The following is a 15399-nucleotide window of genomic DNA, read 5'->3' as shown; positions in this document are numbered from 1 at the left end:
GAGTTCAGGATCTGGTGACAAACGTACTCCCTTTGGAAGTTATGGTATTGCTGGCGAAATTACTGTGACTACTGCCCATGTCCGCAGAGCAGAATCTTAAAAGAGTAGGTAACCCTTCCTACCTTGACATGTGGGCCTTAGCACAGCTGAGCCTTCGGCACTTAAGGGCTGGGTATTCAAACACTTGAGAGTGATGGGGTATACTTAAGCATATATGCTCGGCTTTCAACTACAGAGCTGCTAATGAATGCCCAGCCACCTTTGAGTATATGGTAGATTCTTTAAAGTGAGGATAATCAGTGTTTAAGAAACAGGGACAGAGATGGTATGTCCATGTAAGAGATTAACAGAAGCTGAAGTAACAGCTCTGACAATTTTATCAAATTATTTTTAATTCAATTGTGGTTAACTGAAATTTTTAGACATTTTTTTTTCAATTGGGCGTAATGTCGAGCCTCTTCCTTTGGTATCGACAGTGGGCGAGTAAAACTTGGACTAGAGTGGAGGAGACAAGCAATGTATGTATGTATAGTGCTGCCAGGCATGCGGCTAAGGAGAGCTATGGATTCCTAACAGCTAAGCCACTGTGATTTGGGGTGGGGTTGGAGAGGTGGTATTTCAATTGTGTAGCCATGAATGTAATCATGACAACCTGATGGTGGTCTCAGCAGGAACTGCTAGGATATTTTTTGATTTATTTCATGATGTATGTCTCTTCATCAACAGATGCTGAAACGATGCTGTTTGAGCCAGCATTCAAGGTGGAGTCTGTCACCACGTGAACTGTATCAATAAACTTCCTGCAAGCATAACGCTTTGCATTGTTGCTTTAGTAACTTAGATGTGCAAACCACCCTACATTGTCCAGCTCATACATGTACAATTTTTTCCACTCAGGATATCTGGAATTCAAATAATAAACACTGTACCTCTGTTTACAGTATCAGCTAGGCAGCAGTCTCTCTGGCCCTAGAGACAGACATCTTTTGAGTGTTAGGTTACAATATCAGCTGAAATTCTGAAAGCATTCACACTTTTTTAATATTCTAAAGCTTTTATTTAGCATCATTATAACACTTGTTAACTTTAATACAATTAAAGTAACTTACTGGAAGCTACCTAGGCCCTCTAGGGCAAGTATCTCAGTCTGGGATGTGGTTGGATAAATACTATGAGATTGCCCCAATTAAAGGGGCAAAGCTACTGTACAGTAGGTCTCCAGTACCTTGCAAACTCAGAATGCACAAGGCCTCCTCTTACACAGATGAGTGCAGCTTGATCTCTCTGTGGCATCTGCCACTGGAAGTTGAAGCTTGAAGGTTTGTCATTAGGTATTGATTAAAATCTATTTCTAGGGCATTTTTGTGATTTTCAGTTCAAACATAAAATCTACCTGTGTAAATTCTAATGAGAGTGATCCCGGAGTGTGGAAGGAAATTGAGAGTGCTAAGATAAGGAAATACCTTTCCAGTTTAGAATTTTCAAGTCAGGGATTCCCGAGTCTGTCCCACCCCTCTACTCCATTTTGGAGGTGGCAATGTAAAATTGAGAGGACTGATTTCCCTGAAAGGTCATCTTACCAACTTAGTTTTTATAAAATGACAACCTTTACATTTGAGCACATAACATTGTACAGAAGAATGTTAAACATTTCAAAGCTATACCTAAGCTACTCAAGCATAATAGCATAAAAATATTGACAACTTGATTTTTGGATCACTACAGAATTCCATAAAGCTGAATGTTAGACTACACAGTACCTCCAGCAGGTGCTCGGTGTACATAAACAGTACTCCAAGGATGCATGCAGGAAGCCAAGAGCCTCACTTTCCCTATGACCTTCACCAATGCGACCACACCCTACCTTGTGGGATGAAATGAAAATTTAGGAGTAGAAACCAAGGGAAAATTTAAAAACTTAAGCTTAAGACTTATGTCGATTAGCCAAACACCTTGACTTCTCTGCACTTTAATAAATATCAGGCAAATTGAAGTAGTTTCTGTCCCAGTAGTTGCCAGAGTAAATCCAGTCCTGTGCTCCATTGTAGGGGTTAGGACCTTGATGGAACCACCTGTCCAATGAGAAAAGATAAAATTCAGAGAGCAAATGACTCAGAACCCACGGGACACTGTTGTTGAACTTCTAGTAGTTGGCCCTGTGTGTCATGTATTTCCTCAGAGACCCTCAAGAAGTGACAGTGTTTCTAGTCAGAGAATATATGTCCACAATATCCCAAAAGGGTCATCTTCAGGCAAAGGTTGCTATGGTCTACAGCAGTTGGCAATCGGTTGTCCTACTTGTCGTCACCCTTGAGGCTGCCTTCTGTGACACTATTGGGAACACATACGTGCAGCAGGCAGGGTGGGCAGTGCTTGCGGAGTTCATATGCTCCCTCTGTTTTACAGGTGAGCTGACTATCAGAGCAGCTCCACCTGCTGGTAGATGCAAAGGCTATGGCTCCCTCCTCTGCTATGCTACAAACACCCAGTGAGACCAACCCAGTCCAGACTTCACGGGGTCTCAATTTGGATTCCTGAGCTAGCTTTCATTTTAAGCTGTCCTAATCCAGTGAGCTGCCTCAATCATTTCCCTGTCTCTCAAAAAATATAGCATCCACCCCAGGTACAGCAATGCACAGCAGCCCAGCATGTTGGCACAGCTTTCACACTGTATTTCAGAGTTTAGGGACCTGGGGTACACACAAGGAAGGAAGGGAGGAGTGCCAAGCTCCTGCCCCTTTACTCAGCCATAGCAGCCATTTGCCTGTGCCTGACACCCACGCATCCTTCACTCATTCTTTGGCAAAAACTATTATGTGAGTAAATCCAAACACTTGGGGTAGAAGCTGTCAAAGCATTTGTAGATTCTTTTGTAAGATGCAAAACAACTATTGGAATGCTTGCAAAATTATGCCCATGTTGGCTTTGGCATTTAAATGAGTCATGGAGCAGCAGTTACAAGGGACTCTAATAAAACAGGAGACTACCCAGCAACTCTTAGCCCAGTCAAAAGTCAGATATTTGATACTGTCCACAATATTGCTTTTTCTAAACCCTAATTCCATCATGTCTAACCCCTTGTGTTTAGAAAAGGAACTACCTAAATTAATGATGCATTATATATGCACATATGAATGATCCTGTAATTTACTCATAGATGTGACCAAAAAATGTGTATTTTCATGTTCAAATCTAACTCTGGATTGTACTTTGCCTTTTCAATATTGAAAGAATGTTGGATAAGGAAAAAAGATAAATTTGCTAAACTAATCTCCCCTGTAATGACTGTGGAAGAACATTATAACCATAATGCCTCAAGCCGTTTCTCCTGTCACAAACACAACTCTTGGTTTTAACACTTTAGAATACTGTACTCCTCTGAGGCCTGGAGCAGATGAGCAGGCTATGGACCCTTGCTCTGTCTTCAGTGTCTGATATCCCTGTCATTCACACACAGCAGCCTACAAGATGGCAAAGCCACACAGAACAGGCACGCACCTTGTCTTCCAGTCCTCTTCTGACTTGGACCTGTTTTTGCGGGCTGCTCTTTGTTTTTCCTCAAGCCGTTTCTTTTCTTCACTTGCTTGATCTAAAATAAGGCCAGTGAAAAGCACATTATGCTGAGAATGCCGGGCATGGCACTAAGAGCAGTAACTGCAGACATCACTGTCCATGTGGGCCTTTATTATATGCACACTAGTGTATTTACATGGTGGCACATGTCTGAAATCTTAGATATTTGAAAATTCGGAGGATCCTAAGTTCAAGGCCAGCTTGAGCAACTTATATAAGACCCTTTCTCAAAAGGTAAAGCAGAGAGCTGGAGGTCTCTTCCAGCAGTGTATGTACCTAGTGTGTATGAAGCCTAGCTAGAGGTCTATTCCAGTACTGTATTTACCTAGTGTGTATGAAGCCCTAGGACCGACCGTCAGAACCAACTCGTTAGACAAAAGAATTACTGACAGTCATTTCCTTTTGTTCTTTGTTTTTTTCATATTTCACTGTGTAAGAATTTCATACATGTGTATAATATGCTTTGATCAAATGCCACCTAGCAGCTTCTGCTTCTACCAGAAACAACATCATATTATTATGGCCACAAATGTTAGGTTAAAATGCTTCCATGAAAACTTAGTAGAAAAACTGAATAAAAGTGAGATTATTGAAAATTCTGAGTGAGACCTCAGAGATTTCCTTCAGTCTATTCCTAAGTAATTGAACAGTTTCAGCACTCACACTGTTGAGGCTGACCAGCACATGCTAACACCAGCTGCAAGCTCTTCCTCATGGAAGCAGCTCTTTCCCAGGAGGGGAAACTGCCCCTTTTTGATATCAACCGAGTCATTAGAAGTTTCACACTTTATGTGTCAGTGAGGAGGAAGCCGCACTCTTCCGAGGCTCAGAGGCTGCACTTTGAAAGACACAGTGAAGTCTGCAGACTACAGTTCAGAGCAGCCAAGTCTTCGCTAGCCACACGCAGTGCAGTGGACTCCATCCGGAGCACCTTTCAAGCAATGAGTTTGAGTTTAAGCAAGGCTGAGCTCAGATTTTCAAATTCAAAACCAAAGTTGCTGGATTCTAACATAAAAGGAGCTAAAACTCTGAGTACTGCAATGATGCTAGCAGAGACCACGATGAAGGGAGCCAGAAGCCCCGCCCTGAGGGCAGGCTCCTTACCTATCTCTCCATTCTCCATGGCTCTGATGTCAGGCCGCAGCCTACAGTCCGTTTTGGGAATCACACTCTCCATCTCCTTGTCTACTTCATTCAAAACCATCGCGAAGCTGGTAAAATTATACATCTGAAACATAAACAAGCAATCAAGAAAACGCCTACCAAGACCAGGCAGGAAGCCCTGAAAGAAGGCATCTAATCTGGCAGTGATACCTCCCAGGGCCACAGTACGGTCAGCCTTTCTGAGAGGACATGGCTAAAGCCTCCATCTGCACTATCACGTGGACATTCAGCTCCCAGCAGACCTCACAGGGTAGCATGCACACATCCCTTCTGCTTCCGTCAATAAAGTCATGTCCTGCTGGGGCTGGAGGGTCTCCACTTGTAGCATCAGTCTGTCTTACCTCCTCTCTGTTAGACCCTCAGTGAAGCGCCATCCAGCACACCTGCCAGCTTGACAAAAGGGAATGTGACGTAGACATATGGGCGGTGACAGCAGACAAATGAAAAGGACTAAGGCTCTGCTGACTGAGAAAGGACACCATGCTGGATGTCCACTAGTTACTGTAAATGGGCCCGGACTCACCTGAGCCGAGTTGGGAGGCCGTGGGGCTATCCTCCACAAGAGCACACTTCCAGGGATAATGAAGACACTCTCAGAATCTGGCACCGGCATTTCATCAGACTCCTCGGATGAACTTGTCTAGAAGGCCAGGCAAAGCTTTAAACATCAACTATGAGTTCTGAAGACTGAACAAGGTCTCAGCACACACAGTGGAGCTGAGACTCCTTGTCACAAAGCAGCTTCCCAGGAGGTCAAACAGAGGCCAGGGCATGTGCGGGCCCCAGCCCAGGGCATGAGGATCTGCAAGGGCTCAGCTTCAGGTGTCATTAGCTCCTAGGGGCCCTATATTGGCGGTTGATCACACCTGCACTAGAGTGGAAAGAGCATTCCTGGTTCCCCAGAGCACCACCCACAAGCCCCTGGCTGCAAATCAGCAAGGCAGCTGACAGTCTCAGGCTAGCCAGAGCAGAAAGGAGTAAAGCAGCACAGCACACACAACAAGGTAGTCGCAGCTGCCTATCCAAACACTGGCGAAGCAAGAGACGGACGGCAGGGCTGCGGGGCTGTTTGTCCTTCTCCTGTCAAGGAGAACAAGCGCTGGGTGTCCATGACTCTCAGCCTTATCCTAATTACTGTATTTGCATTCAAGGCCTTGTTGCCACGATCCTTCTTTACTAGAGCACTAAAGTTTCTAGTCTTTTAAACACAAATGACAAGTATTTCCTGCAGAAGTTTGAAATGCATTTCAACACATTTGCACTGGAGAGAGGCAGAAGTCGATGCACGCACAGCTGTGAGAACAGAACACTACATACGGGGCCACTTAGCAACGCTCCTCAGTGGCAAAGAGCCAGCAGGGTTCTGCAGAACAGCTGACAAAAGGAAGAACTTACAAAACCATCAGGCAAAAACGGAGATCAGTGGTTTCCTAGGCCTGCCTCCCGTGAACCAGAGCTCCTCACTCTGCATGTTTAGTCTCCGCTGATTTGAACTGGGGAAGCTGTTAGTATTGAAGAGTCCAAGAATAAGAAAATAAAAATGTAGATTCTAGAAATAAGAATGTAGAAATAAAGAAATATAAAGTTATAAGTCCAGGGGAATGAGAGCAGACTGTCAGCAGCTTCCTCAGCAGATCAAGGATCAATTATTCACAGTGAGCTATTTTCTCAGACACTTAAGAAGCCTCCATCAGCCTAGGTCATTTCATTTTCAACTGGCTGTTTTATTTACAAGGCCGGAGCTTCTCTCTGTAAACTTAGAGTAGTGTTCTGGCCATCCTTGATGAACGACAGATATGAACTGAGTTAACCTCTAGAAGACGGAGATACGTGACCTCTGGGTTAGGTACTGTCTCCGTTATGGGAAACTGGTGCCATCAAAGGGGAGGCATGGGGCTCCAGTATACACTGCCTCGAAGTACCAGGACAGACAGTGGACAAGGTACAAACACCATCTAACTAATGAGCTCTGACAATGGAGGTTGTAAAGTATGGCAGTCTGTATCTGAGTTTTACCTTGAGATAGTGTGAAAAGCTTTCCGCTATCTTCTAAGTTCCCAGTCTAAGAACCAATTAATTCTAATTTATTAACCTTCTGGTATTGCTAACAGTCCCTTTTCTGACTAATTGCTAAAGACACCTGTTTTCTTGCAATTAGTGACTTTAGCTGTAATCTTCTCTGAAACATATTTCTTGATAGCTACATAGTTACCCATGGATGTTAGAACTCACTCCCCTCCTTAGGGTCTCCTTTGACTAACCCACGGGTCGGGGCAAGATTATAAAAATTCCTTTGTTCAGACAGACCTAATGCTTGGTACCCCTACTATAAAAAGATGGGTTCAGAAACTGGCCTTTTGCCACAGCCTAACAAACACCATCTCTGGCTGTGGTCTCAGCTAGCTGATGCGCTTCTGTGCCCTGCAGTGTTTATTTTTTAATTTTTAAGTTTGCTTCTGATTTTCCTGGAATCTAGTTTTGTGGAATAAAGTTTGCTTCTTGTTTATTAGACTTTGGTGGTCTGTCTCCATCTTTGCACGACCTCCCTGGACCCAACAAGTATCACAATGGAGAACACAAAGAACTCAGAGATTTAGAAAGTTCAGGGAGATCCTCCACATCAGCTAACAAAACTACAGCTTCTGGTCGAGGCATGTTCAGGAAATACACAGTAGAGCCAACAGCAGGGGAGGAACGGTACCAACAAAGGCTGCCCGAGAGCACGGAGTGTAGGCAGGAACAGCTACAGTGACAGGACAGGCTGCACCTGGGCAGGGGAAGGTGGACCAGGGGGAGAGCTCGAGGGAAAGGCTGCATTTCCATAAAGAACAGAATATAGGAGTAGTTTCTGGAGTTTGGCCAGAGTCCTTTGCTGTCCACACTATGTAAGAGGGCTGGATGACAAGTGTACTCAGGAAGTTGTTCTGCCAAGTTCCTTCTCTTAGCGGAGCTGTGGCCACGCGGTCTGGGTCGGTGACTTGGGGCTCTGGGACATTTCCTTCTTCATTCCACTAAGGTATCCTGCAAACGGCAGTGGGTGGACCCCCCAGAGGTGCATGTAGGCAGGAATAGGAGGAGTTAAGCACACGCAGCTGAGGGAACCTAGAGCTTACCAGAGCTGTGTGCTCCAACGGTTAAAATGTCCCTCAAGCCCAAGGCTAGCTCCTAATTACAAAGTTACAGTGAATAAATGTGCTACCAGCCTCTGAGACAAACCTTTGTATACCTATTAGTTAATGAGGAGACAAACAAAGGTGAGGTGATCATGTGTAATGAAATAAGCTGGACTTTGACAGCTAGCACACGGTCTCTCATGTGGACGGTCTAGGCTACACACACATGCACACCAGAAGAGTAGAAGTGAGTATTTAGGAGGAAGGGCAAGAAGAGAACAGGAAAACAGGAAGAAGAGAGGGTGATGAGACAGTAAATATGAGCAAGTGTATGTACACAGATGTCAAAAGAAAACCCATCACTTAGTATCCTAATGAAAAGAAGTTTTTAAAAGAAAGAAACATCCACAAGGCCCAGCTTTATGACTTGATAGGTGTGAGTCTGGGGGTCAGGACTCAGCCGGCACATTCACATTTACTGAGCCATCAGACAATGCTTGGCTGGTAGACGGGGGCATACCTGGAGCAAAGAGGACGTCATTAATCTCACCTAGAGCATAGACTGTTCTGAGACCTTCATGAAGGCAAGCAAACACCTCTATTCACCTAGCAAAGAGGTGCTGTTCAGACACCGTTTTAGAGGTGTCATCCAGAGGTCAAGGGTAGAAATGATGTGAGCGTGCACTGCTCACAAATGAGAGATTGCTTCTAACCCAGAGTCCCCCACTTGTCCTGGCCAGGCTCCAAAGGGGCATTTCCTGTCCCCATCGGCTCATAGCAACTCTGACTGCAGGAAGCAGACACAAGTCAGCAGAACGCTAAAGCACACCTGTAGCCAGGCAGCAGCCTCATTCTTATTGGTGATTGGGATGAGAATGTCCCACAAATAAGGTTCAGCGTGAAGAGAACAGTGCAAGGACAACAGCCTGAGCTGACGGCACCAACATCAGTGATACAGCGATTGAGAACGCCTGAGCGGAGACTATATACTTGGACCATTTCTACCTCTAACGCACAAGAACAGGAGGGAAACACACCACTGTGTCATCAAGATGGGGACCAACTTTCCAAAGCAACACTAATTGTGTGCACTAGCCACCAGCAGCTCCAGCCTGACATTTTCCGCTAAGGAGGACAGCTATCGGTTCATTCACAGGATGCAAGGAGAAGCAGCCAAGTGGTAGCAGCACACAGGCAGCTCCAGAAGGGCCCATACACATGCAAGAGTCCAGCTGCCAGCACCACCTCAGTGTGTTCACCTGTTTGCTATTCTTCTTCTCTTCCGTGGTTTTCTTATCGTTCTTTTTGTAGGCGTCGAAAGTGGCAGGGTCAACACTGTACAAGCACTCAGTCCACTTCCCGTAGAGAGCACAGAGTTTCCTTTTGCTGCCGAGAGAGACTGTTGTTTAGTTACCAATCAAGCCCGTGCTGTGCTGGAGTTAACGTTGCTATATTTTTGTAAGCCCATCCTTTAGAGAAACAGGTATTTCCTTTCAGAAGACTTCTGTTATTCGGATACCCGTTAATCAGGCAGCACACTTGAACACAAACATCTAAATAAGCATTTGCAGTCAATGTTGAAAAAGAAACCTTACCTTTTATCTTGTATGTAGCCTTCAACTTTGTGTAATTCCTTGCCAAAAAGACCACAAGGCTTAAAATTCAACACACATTTGTCCCCAGTCCTACAAAACAAAGGCTAGATTCACATGGCGGAGCAATGCCAAGGAAGCAGTTGAGAACGGTGAGCGGGATGGCCTTCCCGGGGGCAGTACTGCTGACTGATTCTCCACAGCCACCCTTCTCCCATCAGCAGTGCCCGCACGAGACAAAGCTCGGAAGCATTCGCAGAAAATAAGTGACAGAACCTGAAACTAATTTTTCATAATGACTCCACACTCCTATCTGACCTACCCTACCCTGAGTGAGTGACAGAGGCGACACATCGGGTCAGTCTGTGTACACAGAAATGGCAGCAGTGCTATTACAAATGGAAGGATCCCATCCCGCTCCTATCGGGTCATGAAGCCTTTGGAAGAGACTGAGGAAAGGAAGAGTACAGGCGGAGCCTGCGTGCACCTTACTTGTGGTTTATGATTTCCACATTGCCGTACTGCTCGATCCAGAGTTTGCCCACGATGATGTTGTGCACACAGCAGGTGGGGTTTGTCCACGTGTATGCTTCATTGTGTCTAAAAAACAACCCCAAACCCAGAGAAGTAGCTGAGAAGAACCAATTAGTCTAAAAAAAGGAGCTTGCTTCAAGAGTCATTCATAACAATGAATCAGGCTGGGAACTGGCTTGGTGGTAACGTGCCTGCTGCACAAGCACCAGGACCCGAGTTCAATCCCCAGCAACTGTGTGAAGGCAGGGTGTGAAAGATACCTGTAACCATAGCAACGGAAGCAGGGGCCCACTGGTTCCAGTCAGCGAGACATCTGATAGACTGACTTTTGGCCTCTACAAACACACTCAAACATGTAGGCACACACACGTATGGACGCATATACACCCCACACCGATATTAACTCACAGTAAAACAGGTATTACCTGCCCATTCTTACTGTTTTAAAAATAAACTGTACACAAGTTGAATGTCCCTAATTCAAAAGTTCAAACTCCCAAATATTTGCACTGACAGGAAAATCAAAAGGCCTTTGATTCCAGAGCATTGTGGATCTTGGACTTTCAGACAGTGTGTTCATTCAACTGGCAAAAGTTACATGACATTCCAAGATCCAGAGTCTCCTAAATATGACATAGTTGTCTCCCAGGCCTTTATGAAAAGGAATATTCAACCTGTATTCAAGAGTTTTGTGAAACACGAACAGAAAAATTAGAGGTAGAAAATAAAAATGAAGGTCTGTTTGGCATTTTCCAGATACAGTCCCTTCCAGTTTACCCCAAACCTCAAAACTCATGGTACAAATCCCTTGTGGAGTTATAATTATTTCGGGGTCTTTCTATGTTCTAGACAACACCTTTTGTTAGGAGTGTCATTCCTAGTAGTCTACAGCGTGTCTTTTGTCCTGTGCATAGTGTCTCTCAGAGAGAGCTTTAACCTAGTGCAGTCTCTGAAGCAGACTGCACTGGGCTTTCCCATTTAGATCTCTACCTAACACAAACTTCGAACATTTTCTATTTGCTCCCCAAGCTTTACAGTCTGACTTTCTTAGTCAATGGCTTATGCTGACCACGTCTCTGTGGCGCTCGTTTCCGGACTCTTCCCTGCTCTGCTGCAGTAATGCCACTGAAGGGTCTCACAAAAGCTAAATCTTGGTCTCAGCTCAGCATCTTAGTTGTTTTGCTCCTTTTCGAAATTGTCAGTAGTTTTGGTTGTTCAATTCCATTTGCTTTTCCATGTAAATTTAAAATCAATTCCTTTATGCCTACAGAGCTGCTCCCTCCCCTTATGGAGATGGCTCTTGAGCTGTGCTGTTCACATAAAGACCAGAGTCTTCATCTAGCACCCACAGAAATGTCAGAAGGCGAGGGATGCCCTGGGCAAGCTGGCTGATGAGATCAGCTCCATCAGTGAGCTCTTGGTTTAAATGGGGGACACCCCAGCCCCCGCCCCACAGAGGCTCTGATCTAGCTTTATGGAAACTACTGGGAAGAATCAGCATCACAACTGACTGAGGCCCCAGGGGTGTCCTCCATCATGGCAGTTCCACCATCTTCATTCTGCTCTGAGCACGTCCTGGTCACTGTATTCCCCTGCTACACGTGTTGGTACTAAGATGTCCAACTACTTGCATGTAGAATAGCCAGCTCTGGTCACCTGATCTTCAGCAGCAGAGTGACACGGACTCTGGGTCATTCTGGGCTTAGAGGCTGTTGACTGCCCTTTCACTGGGAGCTGAGGGTTTGTTGTTGTTTTTTTTCTTCAGTTTCTTAGTAAAGCCAAATATTCTAAATTATATTCAAGATACTCGAGTTTTATGAGATTTGCTGTTCTCTTGAAATCCAGAGAATACTGATTTTGGTTTTGATTGAAGGCAATTGACATAATGTCAGGCCATAACTCCCAACCCTCCTTCTGTGGGCCCTGATTCTGTCACTACACTTTCCAAAGTCTTTGCAATGCTCCTCAGACGCATCCCGCAGCGGCTATGCAGGGATCTGGCCTCTGGCCATAGATCTCAGTGCCTTTGGTGCACCGCCTGGGGGGAAGGTCATGAAGCTTGGTTTAGGAGAGGAGTGGTTTCCCTCCCCACCACACATCTGTGTTTCAAGATACCACCTCTACCCTTAAACTGGGGTCTGAGCTTCTGGGCCAATACCAATAGTTCTCATTCCTTCATCCAGATTCTGTGGCTGCTGAGTGTTTTCTCAGTTGCAGATACTATAACTGAAGTAGCAGCAGCTATTATAGGAGAGAATCAGAGGCCTGAGTATTCAATTTGGGAAAAGACTAGGAGGAAACCCAAGTCATATTTTCAATAGTCTTTATGTCTCTTAGGGGCTCCTTCTGGGATCTCTAAGGAAAGACAAGAGGGTTTCTTTTGGAACCTCTTCTGTTTGCTTCTAGTGACATTTTGTAATTTGCTGCTCAGACTCTTAGCATGGAGAAAAATATAAAACCAGGAATCTTACTGCAAAACTTAACTTTTCTCCCAGTCTGTTGTCCTCACTGTTCACAGTCCCAGGATGTTGCTTTGTGGCTCCTGCCCAGGGTTTCTAGTCCCAGTCAGCAGGTGGGAGAGGGGAGTAGATGTGAGCTTACTTAGAAATGCTTTAGCCTTTACAGCTAACCCTGCAGAAGAGAGCTTCCCAAAAACCTAATGTCCAACGTGTTACACAACTGTCACTTTTCAGGGTGAATTAATTTAGAAGGATCCTTTAGACAAAGCTTGGGCACCATGGCATCCAGACACTAGTGTCATAAGCTGCCACAGAATTAATCCTATCTATCTAACGGCTGGTCCAGCCTCGTTGACAGTGGCCACTCCCATGCTTTGTGAAGTCTTTCACTTGGGCAGCAGTGAGCACTCATGAATGCTGTGTTGTTCCCCGGCTACAACAGCGTGGCCTGACTGCGCATGTGCAGACACAAGACAGAGTGGTTCTCCTGTACTTACTCTAAAAGCTCCAAGGTGATGGTTCCTTTAGGTTCTGCTTCAACACTCTTCCCCCAGAACTTCAGTTTGGGGTAAATTGAGCCATGGAAGATGAAATCATTGTTTAGTCCCTCTGCGTGGAATGCACTGATTGGGGGATGATGGCTGACCTGTTCTGAGATGAGTCTAAATCCAAGGTCATCTCTTAAGATTAAAACAAAAAAGAACAAATGCATCATTGCAATTGACTGTCATTATATGTGTTAAAATATTTAGGAAAATGCTCAATGAAGAAAAACAATTTTTATTATCATCCTTATTACAGTACAACCTAACACGAGGAACAACACAAACATAACCTAAGCTACTTTTTGTTTCATGCTGTCGGAGCTAGCTAATTACTTATCATATTAAAATATAGGACATTCATATGAACTGGGTGATTTACACAAACATTATGGCTGTGTGTAGTTTTGAAACCTTGGTCCCCAGCTGCTGGTGCTGTTTTGGAAGGCTGTGGGACCTTTAGGAGGTGGAGCCTTAATGGGGTGAATCACTGGAGGCTGGCTGGGAGGTTTGATAGCATGGAACCCTTCTGCTCTCTGCTTCCTGACTGCAGACGCAATAGAACCAGCTTCACACATTCCTCCAGCTATGCCTTCCCTGCCATGCCCTTCCTGTATCCTCTCCAGCTAGAAGGCAAAGCAAGCTCTTCCTCCTTCAGGAGCTCCTGTATTTTGGTGACAGTAATGGGAACAATTACTACTACTGTTAGTGTTATGGCTCTAAGGGGCAAGAAGCCAAGGAATGCCACAAAGTCACATGGCACAATAAATCTCACAAGAGACTGACTGAGAAGAACACAGGAGGGTGGCTGCCTCTGCTAGGGAGAGAAACAGCAAAGTGAGCAGAAGGCAGGTTTTATATAGGGTTTGGGGGAGGAAGAAGAGCTTTCCAGGGTGGCCGAGGATTGGTGGGATTCTGTGGCCTGATCTGTAGGATATAGCAGCTGGCAGGTAACAGATAGTCTAGGGACAGGGCCTGGCCATTCATACCTTAGGGGGCTTACAACTACAATTATTCATCAGATTTAAAACATCATTCCTTTTATATGAACTAGAAAAATGTGGCATTTCTATTTATAGTATCTACAGGATGGATAAATATGATCAAAACAGGTGCTAAGAAAAGGAGGAAGACACAAAAGATGAAGTCAAATGATGTCCTCTAGTTACACATAAGCCACAAACAAGCTAGTGCAGGAATCCTACAGTTACCACATATTAATATGGCCATAATTTTATATGCGTGTGTGTGTATATACACACATACATACATATGGAGGGGGTGAGGGGGACAATATCTCAGGATATAACCCTGGCTAGTCTGAACTATATAGACTAAGCTAGCCTGAACTCACAGAGATCCATTTGCCTCTGCCTCCTGAGTGTTAGGATTATATGCACCACTGTTCCTAGTGTGCTGGTTGGTTTTTCTCAACTTGACACAAACCCATCTGCCTACAGCAAGCAGGTAGGACAGTTTCTTGATGAATGAATGATGTGGGAGCCCCTGCCTGCCTGCCTGTTGGCAGTGCTGCCCCTGGGGTAGGTGGTCCTGGATAGGGTAAGAAAGCAGGATGAGCAAACAAACCAGTAAACCACACTTTTCCACCATCTGTTTCAGTTCCTGCCTCTGGGTTCCTGTCTTGAGTTTCTGCCCTGATATGTTGGCTAGTTTTGTATCTCTGAAAGGAGGGAGCCTCAATTAAGAAAATACCTCCACAAGATTAGGTTGTAAGCAAGCCTTTAGGGCATTTTCTTAATTAGTGACTGACCGGGGGAGGACCCAGTCCATTGTGTGTGGTGCCATCTTTGGGCTGTGATCTTGGGCCCTAGCAAGATCTTGGGTTCCTGCCCTGTGTGAGTTCCTGTCCTCACTGCTTTTAACAATAAACAGTGATAGGGAATTGTGAGAGAAATAAACTCTTTCCTCCCAGAGTTGATTTTGGTCATGGTTTTCTATTACAGCAATAGAAAACCTAAAACCCTGATGGTGTCATGTGATCTACCTAAAAAAGGAGGCTAGTTAATCCTTGAAGGTCAGGAACACTGAAACCTTGCAACTGTGTTTTATGACGGTACATTGCATGTCTATTTTCCCAGACACCGACATCAAAATAATTATTGTGTTTCAGTCACACACACACACACACAAAATGTTTAGGGAAACTCAAAAATAACCATTATCCTTCATTGAAAAAAAAATCTATTAAGTCATGCACATTCAACAAGCCATCTGAATGGCACAAAAGACCTCACCGAACTAATTCATAAGTCTCTCCCAGAAGTGGGTTGAAGGGCTTTCCAGTACGCTCCCACTGAGAAGCAACAGCAGACACAGCAAATGCAGCTACACACTGGAACAGAGCAGAGCATTGCATAAGAATTAACAGCCAGTTTGCAACCCTCTCTCCGGAGCCAAAGCT

At 44.8% G+C, this 15399-nt stretch overlaps 1 protein-coding gene across 4 annotated transcripts in view; it reads right to left on the bottom strand.

Annotated features, from left to right (window-relative positions):
- Positions 1–1034: 1034 nt before the first annotated feature.
- Positions 1035–15399, bottom strand: part of LOC121445216 (oxysterol-binding protein-related protein 1-like) — a 189042-nt gene continuing 174677 nt past the window's right edge. For all 4 annotated transcript variants that reach the window (XM_041647234.1, XM_041647235.1, XM_041647236.1 and 1 more), the window contains 9 exons: positions 15233–15330; positions 12933–13115; positions 9935–10042; positions 9446–9535; positions 9110–9236; positions 5261–5377; positions 4678–4801; positions 3499–3589; positions 1035–2072 (listed from right to left, as the gene is read on the bottom strand). In XM_041647234.1, coding sequence (XP_041503168.1) covers positions 1970–2072; positions 3499–3589; positions 4678–4801; positions 5261–5377; positions 9110–9236; positions 9446–9535; positions 9935–10042; positions 12933–13115; positions 15233–15330 — 1041 coding nt within the window. In that variant the 3' untranslated portion in view covers positions 1035–1969. The remainder of the gene's footprint in view (positions 2073–3498; positions 3590–4677; positions 4802–5260; positions 5378–9109; positions 9237–9445; positions 9536–9934; positions 10043–12932; positions 13116–15232; positions 15331–15399) is intronic.

Source organism: Microtus oregoni, unplaced genomic scaffold, assembly GCF_018167655.1.
Source record: "Microtus oregoni isolate MIOR12 unplaced genomic scaffold, Mior012 000166F_ref0000362, whole genome shotgun sequence".
Lineage (NCBI taxonomy): Eukaryota > Metazoa > Chordata > Mammalia > Rodentia > Cricetidae > Microtus > Microtus oregoni.
Note: the sequence above shows the minus strand (reverse complement) of the source record. Positions and strands in the feature narration are given on the sequence as shown.